A 25,478-nucleotide genomic window follows, 5' to 3' on the forward strand; every position below is an offset into this window, starting at 1 on the left:
ACATCCTTCTAAGGAAGAGAAGAGACTCCACTGCCTGAATCCAAAAAGAAGGTTGACATTCTATCTTGATCGTACCCATGAGTGCCGGGTGGATGGCCAACTCTTCATGGGGTATATGGGTGCAAGCAAAGGCAGGGCGGTGGAAAAGGAAACCATTTCTCATTGGGTTGTACTCCGCATCAAGATCTACTACGCATGGGCCAAAAAGCAACCTCCTGAAACCTTGCAACCTCATTCCACCAGATCTAAAGCTGCGACCACTGCATTAGCATGCGGAGTTCTGTCATGGACATCTGCCAGGGAGCACCATGGACCTCTCTTCACACGTTTACTAAACATTATAGCCTGTACAGTCGGTTCTGTAGTGAGGGGCACTTTACCAGTTTGGACCTGTAGGGCCTTCCCGTTTGAAATTGGTTCGCAGACCCACTTCTTGGGATGGTATTGCTTGAGTATCTATTAAGGGCTAAGGAATCTGCCGCTGGAAGTCGCTATCAGATGAACAAGTTACTTACCTTCGGCCTTGGTGGTACCTATATAGGTACTAAAACGTAATTTCCGGTATGACGACAGGTGTGAACGCTCATTGACACCGCTTACTGGTTCTCAGGGTTACTGTTTACGAAAAATCTTCCAGATCCAGTTTGACGCCTGGGGAGAATTCAAGGTAAGGAATCTACAGCTAGGTAGTGTCTCTACCAGATAAGGCGTTACTGAAGGTAAGTAACTTGTTCGTTACTTTGAGAGTCAGATGCTAAAAGGGGTACTTCTTAACCCAATTTGAGGCTCAGGTGCAGAGGTCCAGCAAAACCAGAAGTGAATATCCCACCCATAGTTGCAGTAGGGGAGTAGGGAGGGAGGAAGGGAGGGGGAGAGAGGGAGCAGTAACATCTCATTACCGTAGGTCCCCATGAACTTGTTTTCTCAAATACAGTAGGAAGTGGTTGTACATTGCGAGCTCTCTGACAAATACAGTAGGAAGTGGTTTTAAAATGTGACCTCTTTGCCAAACACCATAGAAAGGAACTTTACATTTTGAAGTCTCTGACTTTTTCAGTGGAATGGCGGTTGTACATTATGAGGGACTTGAACATATAAATGGATGTTACATTGCTTAACACTGAGAGACCTGCTTACACAGCTTTCAAGTTAAGAAGGTGCTAGAGAGATCTATTTTTCATTGTGTGCATTTCTAAATTTGTTTAGTTGTGTGAATTAAAGTACCTTTCCTTTTCAAAAGTGAAACACTTAAGGAACATTTTCCTTGTCTCCCATCTGAGTGGGAAAAGTATGATGATCCAGGCAGCCATTCTCCTAAGTTTTGGTTATGGGAATGCAGTCTGTCTTGGGTTAGGCAGATATCTTATACAGTGCCTTCATGTTGTGCAAAACACAGCTGTGTGCCTGTTACATCTATTAAATCCTAGTTGGATGTATTCCATAAGTTACCAGTGAATGAATAGCTCTTAACACTGTACAGAGATCCTCTGCTTTTTGGCTAGGTTCGGGATTTGAAAGTACTACATGCATGCATACATACATACATGCAAGGCACTTTGCATGGTGGCTATACACTTGGCTGGCATATGTCCTAAATATATCCGCTATCACATATGCACTCTAGATTGTGCCTATGTTCCATGATACCAGAGCAGGCTGACAAATGTTCTTGTTTTTCAAGCCCAGGGTGAACGACATGCCTTTGCAGATGCGGTATATCAAAGCCAGAGTTGTTGCTCGTTTAAAATGAATGCATGTTATGTGGAGCATGATCAGTGTCAGAGCTTGACAAGGGTGAAATAAATATTGAATTCACGTCCTGAAAGCAAAATCACTTTAAAGATGTGACTATTCTGTTTGTTCAACAGAGAGAAAACTGGCTGAGTACTCCAAAAAGTGTACTGCAAAGTCAAAACCTTTATCTGTTATAAGATCTCTTGAAGAGAAGTATGTGGCGATCATGAAAAAACTACAGTTTGGTAAGTTTAATATTATATTGCTTCACTTTTCCATGTTTAAACATTTGAACCATTGAAACGATTTTGTAGTATGGGTTTGTAGGAAAGCACCCTTTTTGACATGGTTAACCCCCACTTTGTGCCTAGTATCTGATGTAATTTCTACTGAAAGTGCACTTGGTTTCTGCTAACCAGGTCCACAGTGCCAGAGCTCTTTATCAAAACTGCACAGTTGTTCTCCACAATTGGCAAACTCTTTAGCACCCTCTATCACCCCCTAATAAATGGTACCCCTGGTACTTAAGTCCTAGGATACTAAAGAAGGTCCCTGAGGGCTGCAGCACCAGTTTTGCCACCCCCAGAGATCCCTCATCAAACGCAGACAGTGCTACCATTGCAGACTGCGTGTGTTGGTGCAGGTAAAATTGAAAACACGACCTGTCACACACCCCTTTGTGCTAGTTCCCCTACCACTGGATTTGCCAGGTGTAAGTCACCCCTAAGGCAGAGTGCATCAGGACACGTGAGGGCAGAAATGCATGAGCATTATTTCTTAGACATTGCACGTGAACAGGGAAGCCATTTTAAATACATGTGCTGGAGACTGGTCATTACGAGTATCTCTGCACCCAGACACCCTGGACTGAGAAGAAGAGGACCACTGGTCCTCATGAGACTTGAGCCCACTTGTTGGTTCACCACACTGGTCCCCTGGTCCATGCCTGCAGCCTGTTCTGTGGCACCCCCTAACTGCGACCGCGGCCTGTGATGGTCACCTGACGGTCCAAGAATCCCCTGCACCTGGACCTCCCGGTCCACGTAGAGGAGTACCACTGGTGTCTCTACCTCCCACGCATCGCGAGACCTGCACCCACTCGGTGGCTCGACCAAACAGTCTGCCCAGTCCGAGCATTCAGCCACGGCCACCAATCCCCATTGAAATACATTCGGCACCTGACGCATATTGCACCTCTGCACCCGGCCATGCCCGTGCTGCTTGGAGTGACCTGTTAGTTTGGTCCTGACCCTTTCCCAGTACTTACATTAAGTCTACAAGATTCGCCCTGTGAGTCGTCAATAAATACTTGGTTGCTAATCTTGTCTGTCTTCCATAGGTTAACATTGAAGAACTATGAAACTGCACTTTGTTGATTTTTGAAACTAAAAAGTAATTATGCTTGCAAACATACTTACCTTATAACAAAGTTCTTGCGTTTGAAGTATATATGAAAATAAATGTTGTTTTTCTAAATTGGCCTCAATTTATTCTTTGAGTGTGTCTCATTTATTGCCTCTCTTGAGTACAACAAATGCTTAGCACTACCCTCCAATAAGCCTATCTGCTTGCCAACACTACCAAGAATAGAGCATTAGCCTTTTTTTTACTTTTACCTCTGCAATACCAATTGAGGATTCACTGGACTCTTTGCACAGTGTACTTCATTTTAGTGCACTACATAGAGAGCCAGCTTCCTACACTTCTGGCACTATATCAGTGTGTTAATTACCCCTAAGGGTTTGAGTTTTATTAATTTATCAGTTAATTAATTACTGTCTGACAGAGACTTCTAGCTGCAAATATCTTAACTTGGTATTGTCCCCATGTGTCAGACTGGATTAAGAAATCTTTCATGTGCAGCAACCATGTACACTGGTAGGTGGTGTCGTTCGACTTCATGTGGTATTGTCGGCAGCGTCTGCGTCAGAAGTGACGTGCGCATGGCTATATACGCATCACCCCACGCCAGTCGGAGCAGATCCACAGAAAACTACCCCCAGTCACTTTTTGACTGCCTCTTTATGACTTTTGTCAAACTTTTTTCGAGACTTGGTTCTTAGTGTGGCAGGGATATCCCCGAGGAAGACTGGTTTCAAGTCCTGTGATGCCTGTCACCGCTAGATGTTGTTGATGGATCCACACCTTCTCTGTGCCTTGAGCATGACTGTGATGCCAAGACCTACATCAGTTATCCTGCTATGCACTCCAAAGCCTTGCGGGAGCAGTCCCTCAAGCTTCTTCCTGCATGACATGCAATGCTGTGACGGTCTCTATCCTGGTTGAAAGGAATGTCCCGGGATCGAATGCGGAGCCATATGTCTTCATCGCATTCAAAGTCATCAAACTTCGGAAAGTCCCACGAAAAGAAAAAGAGCAAGAAGTCAAAGGTCTTCAACTTCACCCCATCCAATGAAGTCATCTGACGAGACGAGGGAGCATCGTCACTCGATGCCTGGCGCTTTGGTTGAGCCTAGGCCGTCTCCCCACCTCCCTGAGGTTACTGGAGGAGCCAGAGTGACCCCCCCCCACCCAACTATTCTATGAGGCCATGCATGTCATATTTTGGTGGCCTGGCCCTGCGGATTACAGAGTGGCCACTACTGGTTCACAGCTGGCAGAGCCAGTAGGGCCCCTTGAATTCACAGATAGATCCAGACTGCTGCAGGTTATGCTATCTCAGCCTTCCCCAACACCAGGTCCCGCTGTCGACCCTGCTGGTGCCTTCCGACAGCGCTGTCCCCTTTCTGATTTTCCACTCCGACATGGAGCCGGAGGAGTGTTGTCCCACTCTGGTGCCAACTGGAGTCATTCCCTCCAGGCTGAAGCCTGAGCCCTATTCCTTTTGCTAGGACTTGGGGAAGATTAGGAGATGCCACTAGACCCTAAAGAAACCATCCCCTAGACCTGAATATGGACTGGTGTGAGGAATTGGGGGATGTCCGTGGACTGGGCGTAGGACGCTGACTTTTTATGCAGTGTGCTAATGTAAGGGCACTGTAAGAGGCTGGCTCTCTATATGGTGTACTAAAAAGAAGTACACCTTACAGAGTGTCCAATGGATCCCCAACTAGTTTAAAGAGGCTAAAGTAGATAATACATACGCTCTCTTTTGTGGTAGTGAGGGTGAGCCATAAGGCTGATCGGAGGGCATCACTTAGCATTTGTTGTATTGATAAAGGCAATAAATAAGACACACACTCAAAGAATAAATCCGCGACCAAATTAGGAAAATAAAAATTATTTGTATCTATATTTGGAAACCAAGAACTTCATTCAAGAGTAAGTACTGTTTTTGTTATGAATTTTTACAGGTAAGTAAATGTGCAAAACTGTGCGCCGATACGCAGAATGCAGTTTTATGGACGGAAGAGTCACAGATGCATAATGATCGATTCGGTCAGTTTCAGGGGTTCACCTTCCGGAGTTGTAGTTGTAGTGGGCCAAGATCCAAAGCCAGTTCTTCGGGAACTTCCTGGATTTCACCGGGAGCAGGGTGCTGGTGAGGTTGTAGCTGGGTGTGGTACTGTGAGGGGGGGGGCACCTGGAAATAGTCCACACAGGGTGACTTGGGGACAAGTCTGATAGCTCCTAAACGGGGGGCTTGGGTCACAGGGGGTCTTGGAGCAAGGGGGGCACAGACGGTTATCGGTACCTGGGCGTGGAGGCTTGTTTGCAGAGTGGTTAGAGCGGCTGGGTTGATACGCAAAGATGATCCTTGCAGTTAGTGGCAGGCACATGGCAGTGGCAAAATCAGGACTGCAGGGCCACTCACGAAGTGGATCTCAGTGGTGCTGACCTCCCTCGACAGCTGCTTGGTCCTGGTGCAGTATGAATTTGGACTGGTCTCTCACTGTTGGTGCGTGCTGCAGGGCGTCGGGTACCCTGAGGGTTGGTGTGCATGGCTCCGGTTTGTCCTGGTGTCTTCACACTTGGTGGGGAGACAGATCTTGTTCTCCAGAGCATGAGTACCTTCTCCTTGGTTGTCTGTGGCATCCGTTGGGCCGGGGAGCGGCAAGACGGCTGACCGTACTCTGCTTGTAGTCTGCAGGGAAGTAGCTCCTCTACTCCAAGGGAGACTGGTGGTGATTTTCGAGGTGCTGGCAGGCTACCCAAGACTTTGGTAGTTGTCGAGCTTGCAGGACAAGTCACACTGTCGCGATTGTCGAGAGAGTCACGAGCAGACAGTGTTTCGCACCAAAAGTTGTCAGCTGTATTCGCTAGGAGGTAACTCTTCTTTGTCCTCCTTCTCTTGATCTCTCAAATCTGAGTTCTTGGGTGCTACCTAAATACTCAATTTAGAGGCATTAAGGAGAGTGACGGGTAGCAGCCGATGAGTTGCCTTGCTTTAGGGTGTCTACACCCTATATATGAGAACTTCCAGTGGGAAGTGGGCATAACCCTGACCCCAAATGCTAATTCTGTCCACATCAGCTAGTCCACCTTAGGGGTGGGACTGGCATTATGTGGGCACACCTCCTAATCTTACTAATTTCCCCACCTGTCTTGCCGTCAAGAAGTGGGGTCAGGACAGGAGGGGTGGTCATCTCCGCCATCTGGAGAAACCTAGGTCGCATAGCAAAGGCGGCTGGCCTTTGAAGCTCCCCACCCTGGAATCCACATCCTGCACGGAGGAGGTGTCAAATCCTCCAGTCAGATCAGGCTTTACTCGTGGCCTCTGAGAGCTTAGGCTCTCACCTCAGGAGGTCAGAGATGTCTCCATGGTGGCTGGACTGGTTGAGACCAGTCAGTCAACACACTAGTAGTTGGTAGGTTTTTCAGGGGGCACCTCTAAGGTCCCCGCTGGGTGCATGTATTAATAAATCAGTCGCTGGAATCGGTGAAGGTTTATTAATACAAGATGTTTGATATGAAACATGCCTAGTTTCAGGAAGTCGTCAAGTAGCTGGAGAATTCATATTGACAGGTGTGCAGCACATGTATTTCCAAAAGCTTCCCTGTCCACTTACTATGTCTAAGAATCAACAAAGATATAGCAGGGGCTTATCTGCTCATGCACATATGTCCTCACGTGATATAATGCACCTTGCCTCAGTGCTGGAAGGCTTTCTTTAGGGGTGACTTAAAAATCTCATATGCAGTGGTAGGGGACCTATCACACAGGGATGTTTGACCGGTTGTATTTTCACATTTTTCTGCACCAACAGATGCAGCCTGCAATGACAGCACTGTGTGCATTTGGTGAGGGGTCCCCTTAGGGTGGCACAATTAGTCCTGCAACCCTAGGGGCCTTCTTTAGTAGTCCAGGCCTTGGTACCAGTGGTACCATTTATTTGGGACATACAGAGGATGATGAAGATTATGCCAGTTGGGGGGAACAACTGTACAAGTCTGGGAAAGAGATCTGGCACTGTGGGACATGTTTAGTAGGAACCCAGTGCACTTGAAGTCGAAATCACATCATGTACCAGGCACAAAGTGGGCAAGACCTACAGGCACACTATGCAAAAAGTCCAGACAACCCATTTGGTTTTGCATGGCTTTCTTTAATAACCCCCTAGTGCTTTATTTGTGGTAGTGTGGTCGAGCTGGTAAGGCTTATCAGAGGGGAGTGTTAAGCATTTGTTGTGCTCAGAGTCAACAAATGGTACACACACTCAAGAAAGAAACTTGAGAACAATTTACGAGAATAACACATTTTTATATAATTTTAGACACCAAGATCACCGGAATTAGGTAAGTACTCTCGGAGTTATCGATTTTAGAAGAAAACACTAAAAACACACAAATAATAGTTTTTGAGCATGCACCTCGAACGCGGTAATGGTTTGTTTACTGCATAGGGGTACTTGTAAACCAACTTCGGGGGTGCCCTGTGGAACTTAAGGTGTTAGGGTGCCAATGTCCAAAGAACCACCAGCAGTTTAGGTTTACCTGCCCTGGTGTGTCCGGGTGCAGAGGTACTGGTTGGGTCGGTAGCATTTACCGCTGCAGCACAGAAAACAATGGGCATCTGTGCGCACAGTCTGCACGGAGGACCTGGGGACAAGTCCAGCAGAACTCCAAGTGGGGGCTGACCTCCTAGAGTCACAAAGTCCTCCTCCTGGAGTGATGCCTCTGTGTTGCACCTGATGGCCAGATGCGGTTGTTGCCAGCAGATTCAGTGGAATGGCTCCTCTATCCCAAGGGTAATGCTGACTGAGTGGCAAAACGCTGGATGGTCCTCAAAGGATTTGAGAGGATGCACAGCTTTTGGTCGGGTCAGTGCAGTTATGGAGGTACCAGCAGCAAGGCAGGATGTGGGGCCAAGTCTGGTGTAAGTCCTCAGTTCTTGCAGTGACTGCTTCTTTGTCCTTCTGTTCCCAGGTAGACAAATCTGAATCTATGGTGTCAGGGGAACCCCTAAATAATGTATTTAGGGGAGAGTAGGATAGTAGCCAATGTGCTACATACCCCTGTGATGACTAGTCCCTTATATGAAACATTCCTTGGGGCATGGGCCAGAATTCTTAGTTTCACCAAAAACAAGATGGTGAAGCCCTTTCTCGACTTTCCACTTCAGGTGGTCACCCGTAAGTGTTGTGCCTAGCCTTCAGTGGGACACGCCTTCTGCATATCTAATTTCCTGCCTGCTCTTGTGCCAAATGGGCCTAAGGGCAGGGGGTGGCATTCCCCAGGTCTGGGGGAAGCCAGGGCAGCAGGGACTTTAAAGCCTCTGGCCCAGATATGCTAAATTGCTGTCCATCCTGCTGGTGGCAGTGATAACACCCTCTGCCAAGCAGGTATTGTTTCTGGACTCTGAGAGTGCGGGCTCTCCCTTGCAGGGGGCCAGAAACTCTTATGTGGTGGCACACTGGACTACACCTGTCAGCCAGCACACTACAGGGTTGATTTGGTTTCAGGGGGCACCTCTCAGGTACCCTTTGAGTGCATGTGAGAATAAATCAGATACAGGCAACAGTACAGATTTATTAGGACAAGGTGTTTGATACCAAACACCTGTATCTTCTGTGAAGCCATCATTCGCTGAGTAACTCGTAATGACCAGTGCCCAGTACATTATCAAAATGGCTTCCTGAACAGGTGCAGTACCTGGCAATGGAACTAGGCATTACAGGGGTACCTCTGCTCATGCAGTTGTGCCCTCACTTGTAATATAATGCACCCTGCCTTAGTGCTCTAGGACTTGCTTTAGGGGCGACTTACATATAATACATGCAGTGTTAGGAGGTAGTGCACACAGGGGTGTGCTATGTTGTGTTTTCAGAATGGGTTTCACCATTTTACACATCCTGCAATGGCAGTCTACATGCAGTTTGTGTGTGGGTCCCTTTAGGTGGCATAATACATGCTGCAGCCCTTAGGGACCCTCTTTGGTATCCATGCCCTGGTTACCAGGGGTACTATTTACTATGGTCTTACAGGGGCGCTAAAGTCCTTACCAACTGGGTTTTAATTGAGCATTTACCTTGTTGTCAGAGAAAGAGCACTGGCACTGGAGCCTGGTTAGCAGGGACCCAGGGTACTGCCAATCATCAACATCAGTGAGAAAAATGTGTGTGGATGGGGGTCATGTCAAAAACCCTTTCCTACACTGGACACCTTCTTAGATACTGTCTTGGTCTCTCCTCCTGCCATGGCTACGGAGGAGGTCGCCACATTTGTTATGGTGGTGAGGAGCGCAGCTGGGGTCCTCCACCTCCAGTTGCCCTCTGTTGCTGTCTCGGCCAACGGCTTGACAAAATGCTTCAGCTGGGAGTCATCCCTTCAGAATCAATTCTTATTTAATGTAGCCCTTACAGATATCCTGTTCTGGGGCCTGATTCAAGCCGTACACACAGGTTCCTGTGGACAGGACTATTGCCTGCTGCCATCGCCCCTTCCCAAGGGACCCCTCTTTCCTCACCCAACACCCTATCCCGGAGAGCCTGGTGTTCAAAGCCTCCACTTCCAGAGTAAACCCGGGCACATTCCCTATCGCCCCACTGGATGGGGAATCCAAGAACCTGGGCACCTTGGGTAAGGAAATGTTTTCATTCTCCATCCCACCATTATGGTCTGTGAACATGGCATGTCTTTTGGCTCTGGGCTAGGCTCTGAGCGTTTGGTATCCCGAGTTGTTGAGAATGGCCATCGGTCCTCAGATCAGACTGCCCCTTTGAGAGGTTCTTCTGTCGCAACAGCAGGGGAGGGTTCTCCACCCAAACCTGTCAATGCTTTGCCTTAATGCGTGGAGATTGAGTTGCGACAGTTGACCGCTTTCGGCCGTCCGCCCGAAGTCTGCCATGTTATCTTGAAGCTCGACGTCCCCCCACCAAGATGGTATGTGTCAGCTGTTGGAATACATTTGTGGCATGGTGTGCTGAGAAACAGATTGATCCCTTATCTGCTCCCCTGTTTCAGGTTCTTTTGTTTAACCTTACCATAGTCCAGTAGAGCGCTGCAGTGGGCGCCTTAAAGGGCTATTATCTGCCATCTCCTCCTTTCTGCGACCACCAGATCAGTACTCTCTCTTCAAGTACCCTATTGTAAATAGGTTCCTTAAAGGTCCGACACATGTTTCCCCCACCTCCCTTTGTTAAGCTTCGATGGGACCATAATTTCGTTCTTGCTTTCTTAATGTGCACTCCCTTTGAGCCAGTTCTTTCTTGTCCTTTTAGGCTCCTCGCCATCAAAATGTTTTTTCTTATGACAATTACATGTACCTGGAGAGACAGTGAGCTACAAGCTGCTGTCCTCTCAGCGACCCTACAGCTCTTTTTTTCAGAAACAAACTGGTCTTTTGGACATGAGCACCCTTTTTGTCAAATGTAGTCACCCCATTTGACGTACGCCACTCCATCACTTTGCTTGCCTTTTATGCTTCACCTCATCCCTCTAAGGAAAAGAGACTCCACTGGCTGGACCCAAAAAGTGTGTTGTCATTCTACCTTGCCGTACAAAACTGTTTTGGGTGGGTGATCTACTTTCCCAGGTTATGTCGGGGTCAAGAAAGAGAAGGCCTTGTAGAAGCATGCCATTTCCCGATGGATCATGCTCTGCTTTAAACTTTGCTACACACTGGTCAAAAAGCAACCCCTCCAGAGTTTGTATGCTCATTCAACAAGAACAATGGCTATGACCATTGCGTTAAGACATGGAAGTTCGGTCCTGGACATCTGCCAGGCAGCAACATGGGCCTCATTGCACACGTTCACCAAACACTACTGCCTGGATAGTCGGGTCCATCGGAATGGCACTTTGCCTGTTCAGTCATGCAGGCCTTTCTGGTTTAAATCATGTTTGCAGACCCACCTCTGGGAAGGTATTGCTTGGCTATTTATTATAAGGTAAGAAATCTGGGTCTAAAAGTCTCTATCAGATGAACAAGTTACTTAGCTTTGGAAACTCCTTATCTGTTAGAGAGACTATCTGCAGATTCCTTACCGACCGACCCACCCAACCTCCCGCTCTGCAAACAGGTTTCTAGAGTAATGGCTGTTCCCCTTTGAAGGCCCCAGTTTTCCACACCAGTGGTCCGTGTCCTTCGTGGCTCCATGCTTCTGTTGTGGAAAGTTGCAAAAGAACTAACGTCAATGCTTGGAGAAGGCGCTTATATAGGCAACGCACAGTCCATTCTGCCCCAGACAACAACATGTGGAACCCAACATTTACTAGGTTTACTGCTTACAAAAAACTTCTGATTCAGTTCAACACCTGGGGATATTTCTAAGGTAATGAATCTGCAGTTAAATAGGGTCTCTCCCATATAAGGCATTAACATAGGTAAGTAAATTGTTATTTTTAACTTAATGTCTGCAGATTGGATAATGAGACAAATATTTTTTTAAATAGTATTTTCATGGGGGAAACAAGCTATTTCTTGTATTTTCATTGACAAACGCCCAAATGTATTTAATGCTGCTGGATGCTCATTACCTCTGTGCACTCCTAACACTGTTGCCGCAATGTGATTTTCCCTTCTGTGTAGATACTTTTGAAATGGTTTCCGAAGATGACGATGGGAAATTGGCTTTTAAAATAAATTACCACTACATGTCTCAGGTGAAAAACGCAAGTGATGCAAACAGTGCTGCCAGAGCCAGGCGGCTAGCCCAAGAAGCAGTAACGCTTTCCACATCACTACCCTTGTCATCTTCATCCAGTGTGTTTGTGCGTTGCGATGAAGAACGACTTGACATCATGAAGGTAATGCAAAAAGAACAATGTTCAAATGAATCATCTGCATGTCTGAGAGCCAAAAACAACACTTAGGTCAGTGCAGGCTGTGTTTTTTTACAGTGCTGTACCAACCAGTGTATTGTGTTTTTTATTCAGTCTCATAAGGTAGCTTAGTTATGAGGAAGTGCTGTGTACCCATTTCAGGAACCTTTAAGTACTAGTTGTTATGTAGTTCCTAACTGTAACCATTCTATAGAGGGTTGCCAGTTTGTGAGAAATGTGTTCATTAGTGATTCCTCATCTTAAAATGTTCTCTAGGTATCATTTCCCATTTGGAAGACTTTTCACTAATGATCGGAGCCCACACCAATTGTTGCTTAAGATGCTGTGACTGTTTAATGTCACAGTCGTAGGAAATATTTGAATTATATAAATGTGGCAGCTGTCCTGCTGACTTACGTTAATTTTGTTCGGTGCACTAAAAGAGTCAAAAATATGGATCTTCTGGCGGGGTTTTTTGTGTTTTTTTTTTTTTTTTGCATGATTCACCTGAGACAATGAGTGGATTGTTCCAGTCAGAATCATGTTGTCTCTGACTTACTTGATTATGCCAAGTAGATCCTGTAAGATTTCCAAAGTCTAGAAAGGAGCTGGTGTCCAGACCATGAAACAAAGGCCTGTGAAATGTCTGCTTAGATGCAGGCCAATCCCTCATGGAGGAAGCTGATTTGTTTTTGACACAAACAAAAAACATTAGGCCAATCTGAGAAGATACTTACACCTTCACTGTAAGTATAAGAAGCATAGTAACCACAGACATTCCTTTTCCTATCTGCATTGGAAATCAGACTGACAATTTAGGGTGGTGCACCCCTGAAAAACCCTTTGAAGTGTAATATTTTGCCTTAACACCCATTCTGGTCCTTAAAACAATGTCAGAGTATAGACTCACTCTCACAGCTTATAGCATGCCAAAGCCTTCTGTGATGCTGTCAAAATTAATAAATGTCCCTGGCACACCCATTGGAACTGCTACGTTTATAACTGCATCACAATTGACCACAGGATTCACCATAGGTCTTGATCCTGCATGTTCTACAACTGTAAGATACTGTAAGTTATTGTAAGATACAATAACTGTGAGGCTCTGACTTCTTTACCATCTGTCACTTGGATGGTGCTGTGCTAGGACTATGGTTCCAGGTTTAGTTTTTTCAGTTTGCTCAACCCTCTCCTAAGCCTGCCTTTTTCTAAAGACACCTAGACTCCCTGAAATGCTGGTAGAAAATAAACTAGGGCTGGATTGGTTAGGGCTTCCTGAGCCTGCCAAGAGCTCCACTTCAGCTTCGGTGCCAAATTCCACTCCACCTACGAAATCCATACCTATTCCATTGTTAGGTTATATTGAATTGTATAGCACACCACTCACCTGAGGGGGTGTCCAGTCGCTTGGGCAAGGTGTCTAGGTGTGTGGTTCCAAGGTGCTTTTGAGAAGAGCCAGGTCTTCAACTTCTTGCAGAACTCAAGAAGTGAGGAAGAGGCTTTGATGTGTTGAGGAAGTTTTTAAATGTCTTTGGTGCGATGTAGGAGTATGAGTGTCCTCCAATTTTGATTTTGTTGATGCCTGGTGTGTGTGCGAGTGAGGCAGAGCATAGGTGTCTGATGGGTTGGTGAAAGTGTATGCGGCTGCTCATGTAATCTGGTCCTGTATTTTCTAGGGCTTTGTACGTGTGCGGGAGAAGTTTGAATGGAGGAGCTGGTGAAGATTCCTGAGGTTCAATGTGATGTGGGTGTGGCATAGAAGGTTGAGTATGAGTCTTGCGGCTTCGTTCTGGATGGTCTGGAGCCTGTGTATGAGTTGCTTGGAGATTCCGGCATTGAGAGTGTTGCCGTAGTCCAGCCTGATGGTGACGAATGCTTGTGTTACAGTCCACCTGGTGTTCTGAAGCAACCATGGCAGCATGCATAGGATGTGGAAGCAGGAGGTGCACACTGCACTGACTAGAATGATCCCTAGATTTCTTGCGTGCCCTGTAGGTGTTGGTCCTAGCTCGTGGGCAGGTCTTGTTGCTGAGCGCAGTTGGTGAAGTTGGTTCTGGTGGTGTTTGTCTTGTTAGTCAGGGAGAGGATGAGTTGGGTGTCATTGGTGTAGGAGATAACTGTGATGTCTTGTGATAAATGATGTTGACGAGCAATGTCATGTATGGGTTAAAAAGAGTGGAGCTGAGGGGCAATCCCTGTGGGACACAGCATATCAGTTTTTTGGTCTCTGATGAGAAGGGTGGTAGCCTGACCCGTTGGGTTCTTCCTGTGATGAAGGAACAGATCCATTTGAGAGTGAATCCATGTATACTGCTCTTGTGGATTCTTTTGAGGGTGTTTTGGGAGACAGTATTGAAAGCATTGGAGAGGTCGAGCAGGATGAGGGCTGCTGTTTCTCCTCGGTCCAGAATGTTTTGAATGTCTGTGGCTGCGATGAGTGCCGCTTCAGTGCTGTTTTTCTCTCTGAATCCGGATTGTGTTGTCTAGAAGATGGTACAGTTCGAGGTGGGTTGTGAGTTGCTTGTTAATGACCTTCTCATTCACTTTAGCTGGATAGGGGAGCAGGGAGGTGGGTTGGAAGTTGCTCAGTTGATTTGGGTCAGCGGTGGGCTTCTTGAGGAGGGCGTAGATTTCTGCAGATTTCCTTTCATCCAATAAAGTGGCGGACGTGATGGAGGTGCTGATGATGTGGGTCAGGGTGGTGCTGATTGGTGATGTTCTCAGGTTGTAGATTTGGTGGGGTCATGGGTCTGTTGGGGTCCTGAGTGGATGGTCTGCATGATTGCCGCTGTCGTTTCTGGTAAGGGTTGTCCATTCGGTCAAGTGCCCATCTTGGTTAGCTGTGGGTATATTAGAGATGAGTTCTGTTGGGTTGGTATGCAATATTGCTGTAGATGTTTGTGATTTTGGTATAGAAGAAGTTGGATAGCTTGTTGCAAAGTTGTTGAGAAGCAGCCAATCGTGAAGGTTTCTTTCAAGCTATTGACTTTCTTTGATGTGGTTCACTAGTGCTTTTTTGCAATGTCTCCAATCTGCTGGTGATAGCGTCTGAGTGCAGCCTTGTAGGTAATTCTGTCGGTGGTGTCATGTCTGGCTCTCCATTTCCTTTCTAGCTGTTTACAGCGTTGTTTGGTGCCTATGATGTATTCTGTTTACCAGTTGGCCCTCTTGTTTGATCTTATATGTTTGTTGGGTTTGATGGGTGTGAGGATGTCCACGCAGTTCTTGATCCAGTTGTTGATGTCCTTTTCTAGGTTGTATTTGGGGCTAGGCTGATCAGAGGGCGCTGAGCTAGTCTGCTTCTGTGATTTTGCTTCAGCTGCAGCTTGGAGTGCTGAATCTGGTAGGGGAGTTGACTTGAGGTGTGTTGATTTGGAAGTGGATGATGGTCTGTCCATGTGAACTGTGTGGTGGTGGTGTATTTGATGCTGCTGTTTGTGGTGAAGATGGAGGTCCAATGTGTGTCCTGCGGTTTGTGGTGGTTCTCTGATGAGTTGGGTAAGTCTGATTTTGCACAAGCTATCGTGGAGTGCTGTGGAGCAGGGGTTGTTTCAGTCTTCCAGATGAAAGTTAAGGTCACCAAGGAGAATTTAGGCTGTGGATTTGACGGTGAACGGAGCAACAAATTCTGTGATGAGATTGGCAAAGGTGGCTCGCGGTCCAGGTGGCCGGTAGGCAAGGGTTCTGTTCATGGTAAATTTTTCGGAGAGTGGCAGCTTGAATTACAGGTGTTCCATGAATGAAGTGGCATTCTCTGTGGATGTTGTGCATTTTATGGATTCCTTGTAGATGACAGCAGGTCTTGCTCCTGGCTTGTGAAGGCTCTTCTGTCGAGCGATCTTGTATCCTGGTGGGATTTCTGTAGCAATATCAGGAGCCAGTGGGAGATTGAGCCAGGTCTCTGATGATGAGGATGTCTGATGCATCACAGCTTTGAAATCAACACTAGGGGCCAGAGGAGGACTCAGTGCCAATAGTTGTGTCCAACTCTACGCCAAACACTTCTCTCCCTCAACCAAGGTCGTGTCCTAAATCCACCCTGACACACTTGGTAGCCATACAGTCTAATTCAGATAAAACAATGCTTTTGTTGCTGAGCCATCATCCAGTGCTCCAAAACCTTTTCTGTGTTGACTCTCACCAGAGTCAGCCAGAAATAAGTGATGATGATGGAGCTGATGGGTAAAATTAACCCCACAAGTTTGATGATGACAACCTTTATATCGATCTACAGGAGGCCGGGGGGATTGTGCACTTTGCCATATATTGGGTTCGTTACCCCCTGACCATTGATGGAGAGGACTTCTTTTGCTGTGGTGACATATTGCTCAGCTAAGATTTGGGACTTATAACTTCCACCTATTGACCTCGAGGCAAAAGTCCTGATGGATGTTATGGATCCTAAACAGGTTTCCTTCGAACCTTTTCTGCCCTTCAACGAGGTGCTGACGATACTTTGCAAGGTACGGACTAATCCTTGTTCTTGCCCACTGATGAACAGGTTCTGTGCCAGATGGCATAGACCCGTCTCCAGGCTATCCTGAGTCTTCAATACAGTACCCCATCCCAGAACAGTCTGGTGGTCCAAGCTTTCACCAGCATGGAAAAACCCCAATTCTGTCTCTGCAATAGTCTTCCACCCCTCTTCCCCCATCCTCACCACCCCTAGACACAGTAGAACAGTAATGAGGCATTTGGTAAACAAATGTTTAAATTGGCCATATCCGTGCCATATTAAGAACAGTTCATCTATATATTTGACCCCTAGAGCAATCTTTTCAAGATAAATTTCATTTACTGATCCCCATGCTATTTCTCTCTCCCACCAGCCCATTACCAATTTGGGATAATTTGGAGATAGAGAAATGCCCATCGCTGTGCCACACATCTGATGGAAAATGTCATGATTAAACAAAAAGATTTTATTTTTCAAGCATAACCGTATCATAGAAAGCAGCATTTTGGAATGTTCCAATTCTTTGATATTCCCTTGTTTAAAAAAAATATTCACATGCTGCTAGACGTACATCATGCCTAATGGATGCATACAGAGATACTACATCAGTGGTTACCAACAGGTATTCATCATTCCATGTGGTATTTCCCAGGATCCGTAAAAAAAAATCTCCTGAGTCTTTTATATAGGAGCTTAATGTCTTGACAAAGGGTGCCAAATAATAATCCACATAATTGGAGATGTTTTCAAAAAGTGATTCACAAGCTGAAACTATGGGCCTGCCAGGAGGATTCATCATAGATTTGCGTATCTTGGGAAGAAAATGAATCAGACATTGTCGGATTTTAAATTTTTCAAAAATGTGTATTCATCTTCACTCAAAAGGAGTTAATCATGCCATGCCCGAAGATTAGAGTTAACCAGATGAACTATCCGATTCATTGGATTCTCTTGTAATTTTTCATAATTATTTTAATTATTCAATTGTCTACAGGCCTCTGTCATGTGATACTATATATTGAGTACCACTGTGTTACCTCCTTTATCGGCTGGTTTTATAATGATTTTCTCATTTTCAGTTAGGTTTTTTAATGGCATGCGTTCACCTCGAGTTAGATTTGCTTTTTTACCTTGATGTCTCACTTTTTTTTCTCTTTCTCTAAATCTGCAAGTACAAGCTCTGAAAAAATGTCAATTTTGTTGCCAGGTGATAAAATTGGGCAGAATCTGGATTTACTCTTAAATTTACTATATTACCAATGAGTCCTGATCCTCTGTCAAGAAGCTCTTTATCTCTGTAGCTGGCTGTAGTGTCACAGCATTTCCTTGGTCATGATCCACCCAATGCAATCAGAGCCCCAGGGTGGACAAACTCAGGCAGCGGTGCCTGACAGCACACCAATGGTGGTTCACACCTGGTGTGCCACTGGGCATCTTACTTCAATGGGGAGTACTGTGGCTAGACCTTCTCCCCGCAGTTGAAAGATCAGTGTCAAAACTTTGCATTCTAGAGTGTCCAAGAAGACTCTTTCTCAGAGATGCATACCTCCTAGATCCTAGAGTACAGAACTTATGTACACCTTTCCGCTACTGCCTCTCCAGACTGAGTTCTGAATATCAGGAATAACTAAACCAATATTATCCTAGAGGCTCAGAATTGGTGTAGAAGAGTAAGGGACCTGATATTTCTAGGCATGAGCATCTGCTCTCTGGTCAGACTATCTCTTTGGGAGAATCTCGTTTTGCAGCAGCAGTGCAGAGTCTTTGTCCCAAACCTGTGCAACCAACACCTCCGTGCGTGGAGTTGCCTGCTTTAGTTCTTCTTTCCGAACATGTGGATGTCATCTTTGCTGCCAGGCATCCTTCACAAAATCCATCTAAGCTGGGCACTGGGACAAGTTTGTGGTCTGCTGTGGCATACGTAAAATGGATTTGTTACAGTCCAGACTGTTGAATGGATTGTTGTTGGCTTTACCTGTTGCTCAAGAAGGACTTGCAGTGGCAGCATCAAAGGTAAGTTATTGGGCGGTTTTGCATTTGCCTGACCAACAGGCCTTGTTTAAATCACCTGTTATTTTGAGCTTTCTAAAAGGTTTGAGACACACACCTTTCACCCAAAATCCTTTGTGATCCTACAGTGGAATCTCAGTTTGGTCTTTACTCCTATTACACTGATGCAGAACTGTCTATTAAGTCTCCTGACTGAATCCTATATTCCTTGTCGCAATAACTTTAGCTTGGCACACAATTGAACTCCAAGTTCTTCCGGTACCGCCGCTTTACACCACCCTGTTCCAAGATAAACTAATTTTGAGGACCAAGGTGGCCATTTTTCAAAAACCTATACCTCCTTTTCATGTCATGCAATTCATCACCCTCTCATTGCTCTTTGCTCTGCCACTCCTCTTGAAACAGAAGAAATGACTCCATCGGCTGAACTCCAAGAGAGCTTTGTATTAAGGTTTTTATTGGTCAAGAAGCAGGGGGTTTGAGAGTCTGTGCTGCCAGAGCCAAAACTGCTAGTACTTTGGCACTCAGAGTGCTTGTTCTTGATATCTGTCAGACTGCGACTTGGGCATCAGTGCACACATTTGCGAAAAACTACTGTCACGACCCACTGGTTAGACCAGAAGTCCATTAATCCCATTAAGTCCTACATGAATTTTTGTTATGAGCTGTACCACAGACCCACCTCCAAGAGAAGACAAGTTACTTACCATCAGTCGGCTCTTTCTGGTGGATGCTGTTTCTAGAGAGCAGAGTCCTCACTGCCCTCCCATCCCCCCATTCTGTGGAATGGTCTCTTTTCTTTCTAAAAATTATCAATTTACGAATCTGCACACAGTACCTCTAATTACCTTTGTGCTCAATGTCTGACAGTGTGGACAGAGACCTGAACGAAATTGACTTTGGTGCATGGAGGTAGTTCATACATGCGACTCCCATTCACTAATTCCGGGACGAAATAAAATCAGTGAGGAATTGCACAGAACCAGCAATTGGCATGTGGGAGCAATGGGGTTTTACAACTTCCTAATCCCAATCTGGTGTCAGACCACGACTCCAAAGCCTGCCCGGATTGCAAGATCATGCATCCGAGAGCAGTCCACAAGCGAACCTTGAAGCTCATGAATGCTCAACACACGACTGCACTGCTCCAGGTCTCAGTCTAGAGGGTGGTCCCAGGGCCGCTCTAAGAGTTGCTCACACCAGTCATCATGACGGTCGAGGGCTTCTTCAGGTAAGTCCCACTAGAAGTCCAAGAAGTTTAAGAGTTTTTCGACTTCTCCTTACCGGACCAAGTCATCATTGACGAAGTGTGGCAACAACATTACAAATCTAGGCCTCATTCCCACGTCATTTGTGTGGAGCCTGAGTTCACTCTCCACCTCCCAGAGTTTCCCTGAGCCAGAGCGACCCCCTCCCAACTCAGGAAAAGTTTATGAGTCCATGTACCACATTTTTGGGTGGTCAGACCCCTCTGAAGCACTGAGGGACTCCAAATAGATTTCTGCCAGCACCTTTTGGCCCTGTGTGATCAGTTGATGGATCTGGATCGACACAGGATGTCCGCCTTATGAAGTTTCTGCTTGATGGGAAGGATTTTGCTCCTAGTTTCTTGAACGCAGCCATGAAGTCTGGAAATAAAGAAATTCTGTTGGTGTCAAAATTAATGGATTGTTGCTCACGGGCCAGGTGAAGGGAAGTATCACGGCTGCGAACTTTTAGGAGGCAGGCAATTATTGGGTGGACAGTACAAGAAGAGGTCGACCAGCTAGAAATAGATGCGCATGTTCCACTATAAGCATGCATGAAAATGATTCAGGCCCGAAAAATGATCACCACCATTTTTTCAAATTGGTCTTCCAGTCTGCCCGTGTTTATTGATTAAGGGACTCCCAGTATATGGATATTATTGTGCCTGAAACACACCTCCAAGTCCTTGTTTTTCTCCGCTTTAACCTTTAAGACTTTTTGTTATGCATTGTTCAGCTTCTTGTAGTCGACTGTCATGGTTCTCCAATTTACCCATTGTTATCCACCCTGACACTGAGAGAGTCCATTTTGGATTTGATGGAGGTCAGGCTACTCTGAATCTCCAGAAGCAATGCCTTCATGCCATCAGTATCTGTGTGATACAGTCGAGCGGCTCCGGGCTTGTCTGGCCCCACAGCTCTAGTGTGAGTCCAGCAAGGGGCTCTTTTATATTTGAAGTGTAATTTAGATTAGCAGCCGTCTGATTTGAAAAATATTCACACAGTGCCTAGTTAGGGCAGTCCTAGTTCAGTGGAATGTTTTATCTGCTGCTGTGCCTCAAGCCAGGGGAATGGTGATCAACCTTCTTGCTCTCAATGTGCCAGCTAAGGAGGCCCCACTACTTTCAGCAACAATCGCAGGCTGGGGTCCCACCTCTCCCCCATTTTATGTCTTCCGCAGGGAGGGGCACAAGCAGACCCAGGGCCCCAAGGAGAAAACCTCATTCTGGATGGGTAGTACAATGCAGATAGGCAAGTTTTGTGTACTGCAGGGCCTTTACAGTTTGGGAGGCCAGCCTGTCCACAGCAAAAATGCTCAAGCTCACACCCACTGGGGAATAATCTGCCACAGCCCCTACACAATGGCTGGGATCTGGTATTGCGGGCATGGATTGCCAGAAGGGAGAAACAAGGGGGGCCCTCAGTCTTCCAGGCCCAGCTGAATGAGAAGCGGCAGAGGCCAATAAGGGAAATGCTATCCTCCACCCTCCATCAGTCTTATATCGGTGTGTAACACTCCAACAGCGGGTTCGGCATCCAGAGCCATAGTGCCTGTAAATGTAGTTCCCGTAGCCTCCCCCCCACAAACCCACGGCTCCCCTCGACCTCCCCAGGCCGCAGACACAGGGCTGAACTCCCTGCTCCTTCTGAGTCGCACATCACGGCCTGCTTGTTGAATCCGCAAATGGTGCCCTGATCGCTGCTGCCAAAAGGATTCGAAGATGTCATCTCGGCTGCCTGTCATAGTCCCCTGAATCCAGCAATTATTCCCAAGGCCCCAGCTCAAAGCACCCCAATACCACTATGCCGCAGCAGCCTGCCAGGGCTCACCCATAACCTTGGTCCGTCAGAATGGCTGCATCTCATTCCCTGTGATGTTTGGGAGCCGTGTGATGCTGAATCGATGTCTCCAACGGCCTTTGGGGAAGGATGTTGTTAGGATTATTGCCCCTTACTTCGAGAGCCTCATTGAAGTGCGGCTTGTATAGGGAGTGTACCATATGCCATGCTTCACATGTTCCCCCTGCAGGAGTGTCTAGCATCTCAGTGGTCACAAGCAGAGGGTGGTTTAGAGGGTCTAGTGTTGATTCCACCCACAGTTCATTGGTCATTGCAGTGGTGGAGCACAGACAATCTCCTTGTGGGCAGACCTTTTTTGGACCTAATCCCTCAAGTTACAGTCTCCACAGATGCATTACTCTTATGGTGGGGAGTGCATAGGGAGGCCATGATGGTCTAGGGCACATGGACAGATCACCAACAAAAGCTGTACATCAATGTGCTAGATCTGATAGCGATTCAGTTAACGTAATCTGAAAGCCTTCTTCACCAGAGAATTGTCCTCTTCAGAACAGCATTATGACAGGAGTATGCTACATACAAAAACAGGGGGGCACCCCTTCAAAACATTTGGCTTGAGTAGTGCAGGAGAATTGTTATTGGGCTCTACACTATCAAATGCACCTTCTGTCAGAATGTCTCTTGGGAGTGGGCAGTTCCACAATTGGAAATTTTACCCAAGTTCTTCATCGCTACTTCCCCCATAGGGGAGGTGCTAAATGTGAACCTATTCACTACCACAGAAAACTCAAAATGTTAAAGCTTCTCCTCCAGGTACTTTCATCCACCATCTGGAAGTAAAGCAGTGTGGATGAATTGGCCGGGGACATTTGCCTATGTTTTTCTTCCTCTCATTCCTTGTCTTGTCAGGAAACTCAGACAGAGGTCTCTCAAGATGATCCTAGAAGCTCCCACCTGGGCACGATAGCCCTGGTACACAACACTTGTGGACCTATACCTGGTACCTCATGAGAAGCTTCCCAGCACCCCAGACTTTCTCACTCACAGCAACAACAAAGTCAGATATCTCAACCCCATGCAAGTCAACCTTGCAATTTGACTCCTGAAGTCAGAGTTTGAATACCTACAGCTGCCTTCAGAGTGTATGAATATTCTTAGAGAAGCGAGGCATCCAACAACTAGAGCCAGTTATGGAGCTAAAGCGAAAAGGTGTGTCCATTACTGTATTGCTTAACACATACTCTTGTGCTTTCACAGTACAACACATGGTATGTTATTTTCATCATTTAGAGAAATCAAGGCCAGCATACTCTTCCAAACAACTGCACCTAACAGCATTTCTGCAAAATTGTAAACTCCATTCCCTTTTCCGCATACCAGTCTTTAAGGCTTTCTTTGAAGGTCTAAAAGAATTCCTTCAGGAGTACTGCTGATTCCATTGTGGAATTTAAATGTGGTACTTACAAGAATAATGTACACACCTTCCTAACCATCACATTTCTGCCCACTATAATTCCTGTCATAGAATGTTGCTTTTCTAGTGGCTAGCACGTTACTAAGAAGAGTTAGTGAGTTACATGCCCTTACAATAAAAGGACCTTACTATCTGATAGAGACTTCTAGCTGCAGCTTCCTTACCTTAGAATTCCCTGGCGTCAGCTTCGAATCCGGAGTGTTTTGTGAGCAGTACCCTGCGCGCGCGCGCCGTCAGACGGCATCGTTCGGATCCGTGTGCGTCGGCCAGCTCCGCGTGCGTCGTTGGAGTCACGGTTGTCTATATAGACGCCGTCTCGGCGCACGTACGTCAGTTCTTTTCCTTCCGTGCCGGTTAAGCGCAGTTTTGGAAAGAGCGACCCTGCTTCGACGGTTTGTCAACGCTTTTTTGACTGTTTGGAGTCATGTCTTCGAGAGAGACAGGATTCAAGCCGTGTGGTCCGTGTGGTGTGTGTCATCGCACCATGTCGGTGATGGATCCGCACCGAGTATGTCTTTGGTGCTTGGACAAGGACCACGATTCCACCTCGTGCTCCGATTGTCGGGCCATGGTGCCGAAGGCCTTGAGGGATAGATCCCTTAAGCTTCTTGCGGCCCGACATTCGTCTTCGGTCGGCGCGACTCCGCAGAGGTCACAGTCCCGCAGTAGGAGGAGGTCGAGGCACCGCTCCCGGAGCCCCAAGTCCTCTTCCTTGCACTCGAGGTCATCGGAAGGTAAGAGGCACAAGAAGAAGAAGAAGTCCAAACGGACTTCGTCTTCGCCACGCCCGTCGATCGACGAGGCGTCTAGGGAACGTCGACGTTCCGCGCGATTCTGCGGAGCCGTCACCAGGGTCGACTCCGTGTCTTCCCCCCTTTCCGGGAACCGGATCGACCCCCGCTCAAATTAAAGAATTTTACGAGGCCATGCGTCTCGTTTTTGAGCGGGCTGTACCCTCGGGTGGGTCTTCGGGCCCCGCAGGGTCAGCGGTGGCCCCTTCGGATTTGACGCCGGCGGCTTCGGCCTCGGCGCCGTTGGGTACCTCAGGATCCGATAACGGATCTGGACCGGCGCCGGTTTCACACAGTCAACCTCCTTCGGCGCCGGGTCTGACGTCGACGATTCCGCCACCGGCGCCCATCGGTGGCAGCCCCATCCTTATTCCGGATGATCCGGAGCCGGAGCGACGTCATACGACGTCGACTTCGACGGAGCCGATTCGGCCCAGATCATTGTCTGAGCATTATTTGGAACAGCCAGATGCAGGAGAGGAATGGGAGGGGTCTGAGGACCCTTTAGAATCAGGTTTGCAACAGGACTGGTATGTGGATCTAGGGGAGGCCAGTGGACTGGACACATCTCCAGATACTGGTATGCTCTCTCCTCCTAATGTGGCTACGGAGGAGGGGGCTTCTTTCACTATGGTGGTGCGTAGGGCAGCTGAGGTCTTGGACCTACAATTGCCTACGGTGCCAGTCAGGACTAATATCCTGACAGAAGTGCTTCAGCCAGGGGTGTCAACAGACGTCCTTCTGGGTACGTGGTCCAAACCCACCATGGGCCGTTATTCCCATACTTTATGGGATACAGTGGCACAAGTGCTGCCCCAGGTCCCGCAGGGCGTGCGGGACTCTCTCACCCAGGCTGTAAAGGATGGGAGAGATGCAGCCAAGTTTACAATCCGGTGTGGCTTGGATACAACCGACTCGCTGGGCAGAGCGATTTCATCGTCAGTGGCCCTTCGTCGCCACGACTGGCTACGTTCCACTGGTTTTTCAGGGGATGTTCAGTCCAACTTGATGGACATGCCCTTTGATGGCTCTCGCCTTTTCGGCGAAAAGGCAGACTCCGCGCTTGAGAGGTTCAAGGATTCTTGGGCCACGGGCAGATCCTTGGGCCTTTCAGTGCCAGCACGACAACAGTCTGTCTTTCGCCCCTTTTGAGGCTTCGGAAGGGGCATGGTACCACGCCAGCCACAGTTCAGCCACCGTCCTCAGGCTTCACAGCATCCCGGAAGAGGACGTGGTCGTGGTACCATCAGACCCAGAGGGTCTGGCCAGAGGTCGGCCGCCACACAGCCCCCCTCCACTGCGCCCAAGCCCTCCTTATATGGTTCTGCAGGATCACGTCCGTCCAGTTGGAGGGAGGATTCGTTTTCATCTCCCTCACTGGCTTTCCATCACCACGGACAAGTGAGTCCTGCAGATCATACGGAAGGGCTACTCCCTTCCCTTCCAGTCTGTCCCTCCTTCTATCCCTCCGACAAAGGAATGGCTGATGGAGGACCATTTAACTTTGCTCCGTGAGGAAGTTACGGCTCTTTTGGCCAAGGGAGCCATAGAAAGAGTCCCGATATCAGAAGTAGGCAGTGGTTGTTATTCCCGCTACTTTCTGATTCCCAAAAAGAAAAAAGGCCTTCGCCCTATTTTGGATTTAAGGGACGTCAATCTCTTCCTCAAGAAGGAGGAATTCAAGATGCTCACTCTTGCTCAGGTTTTGTCTGCCCTAGACCAAGGAGACTGGATGGTAGCGTTGGATTTGCAGGATGCGTATTTCCATATTCCTATCCTGCCAAGCCACAGGCGTTACCTGC

General features: G+C 47.2%; 1 protein-coding gene across 4 annotated transcripts in view; it reads left to right on the top strand.

The window, feature by feature from the left end:
* BIRC6 (baculoviral IAP repeat containing 6) overlaps window positions 1–25,478 on the top strand; it is a 1,722,273-nt gene that overhangs the window by 1,588,722 nt on the left and 108,073 nt on the right. For all 4 annotated transcript variants that reach the window (XM_069234691.1, XM_069234693.1, XM_069234692.1 and 1 more), the window contains 2 exons: window positions 1,869–1,979; window positions 11,666–11,883. In XM_069234691.1, the coding sequence (XP_069090792.1) occupies window positions 1,869–1,979; window positions 11,666–11,883 (329 nt within the window). The remainder of the gene's footprint in view (window positions 1–1,868; window positions 1,980–11,665; window positions 11,884–25,478) is intronic.

The sequence above is a fragment of the Pleurodeles waltl genome, chromosome 5, assembly GCF_031143425.1.
Source record: "Pleurodeles waltl isolate 20211129_DDA chromosome 5, aPleWal1.hap1.20221129, whole genome shotgun sequence".
NCBI lineage: Eukaryota > Metazoa > Chordata > Amphibia > Caudata > Salamandridae > Pleurodeles > Pleurodeles waltl.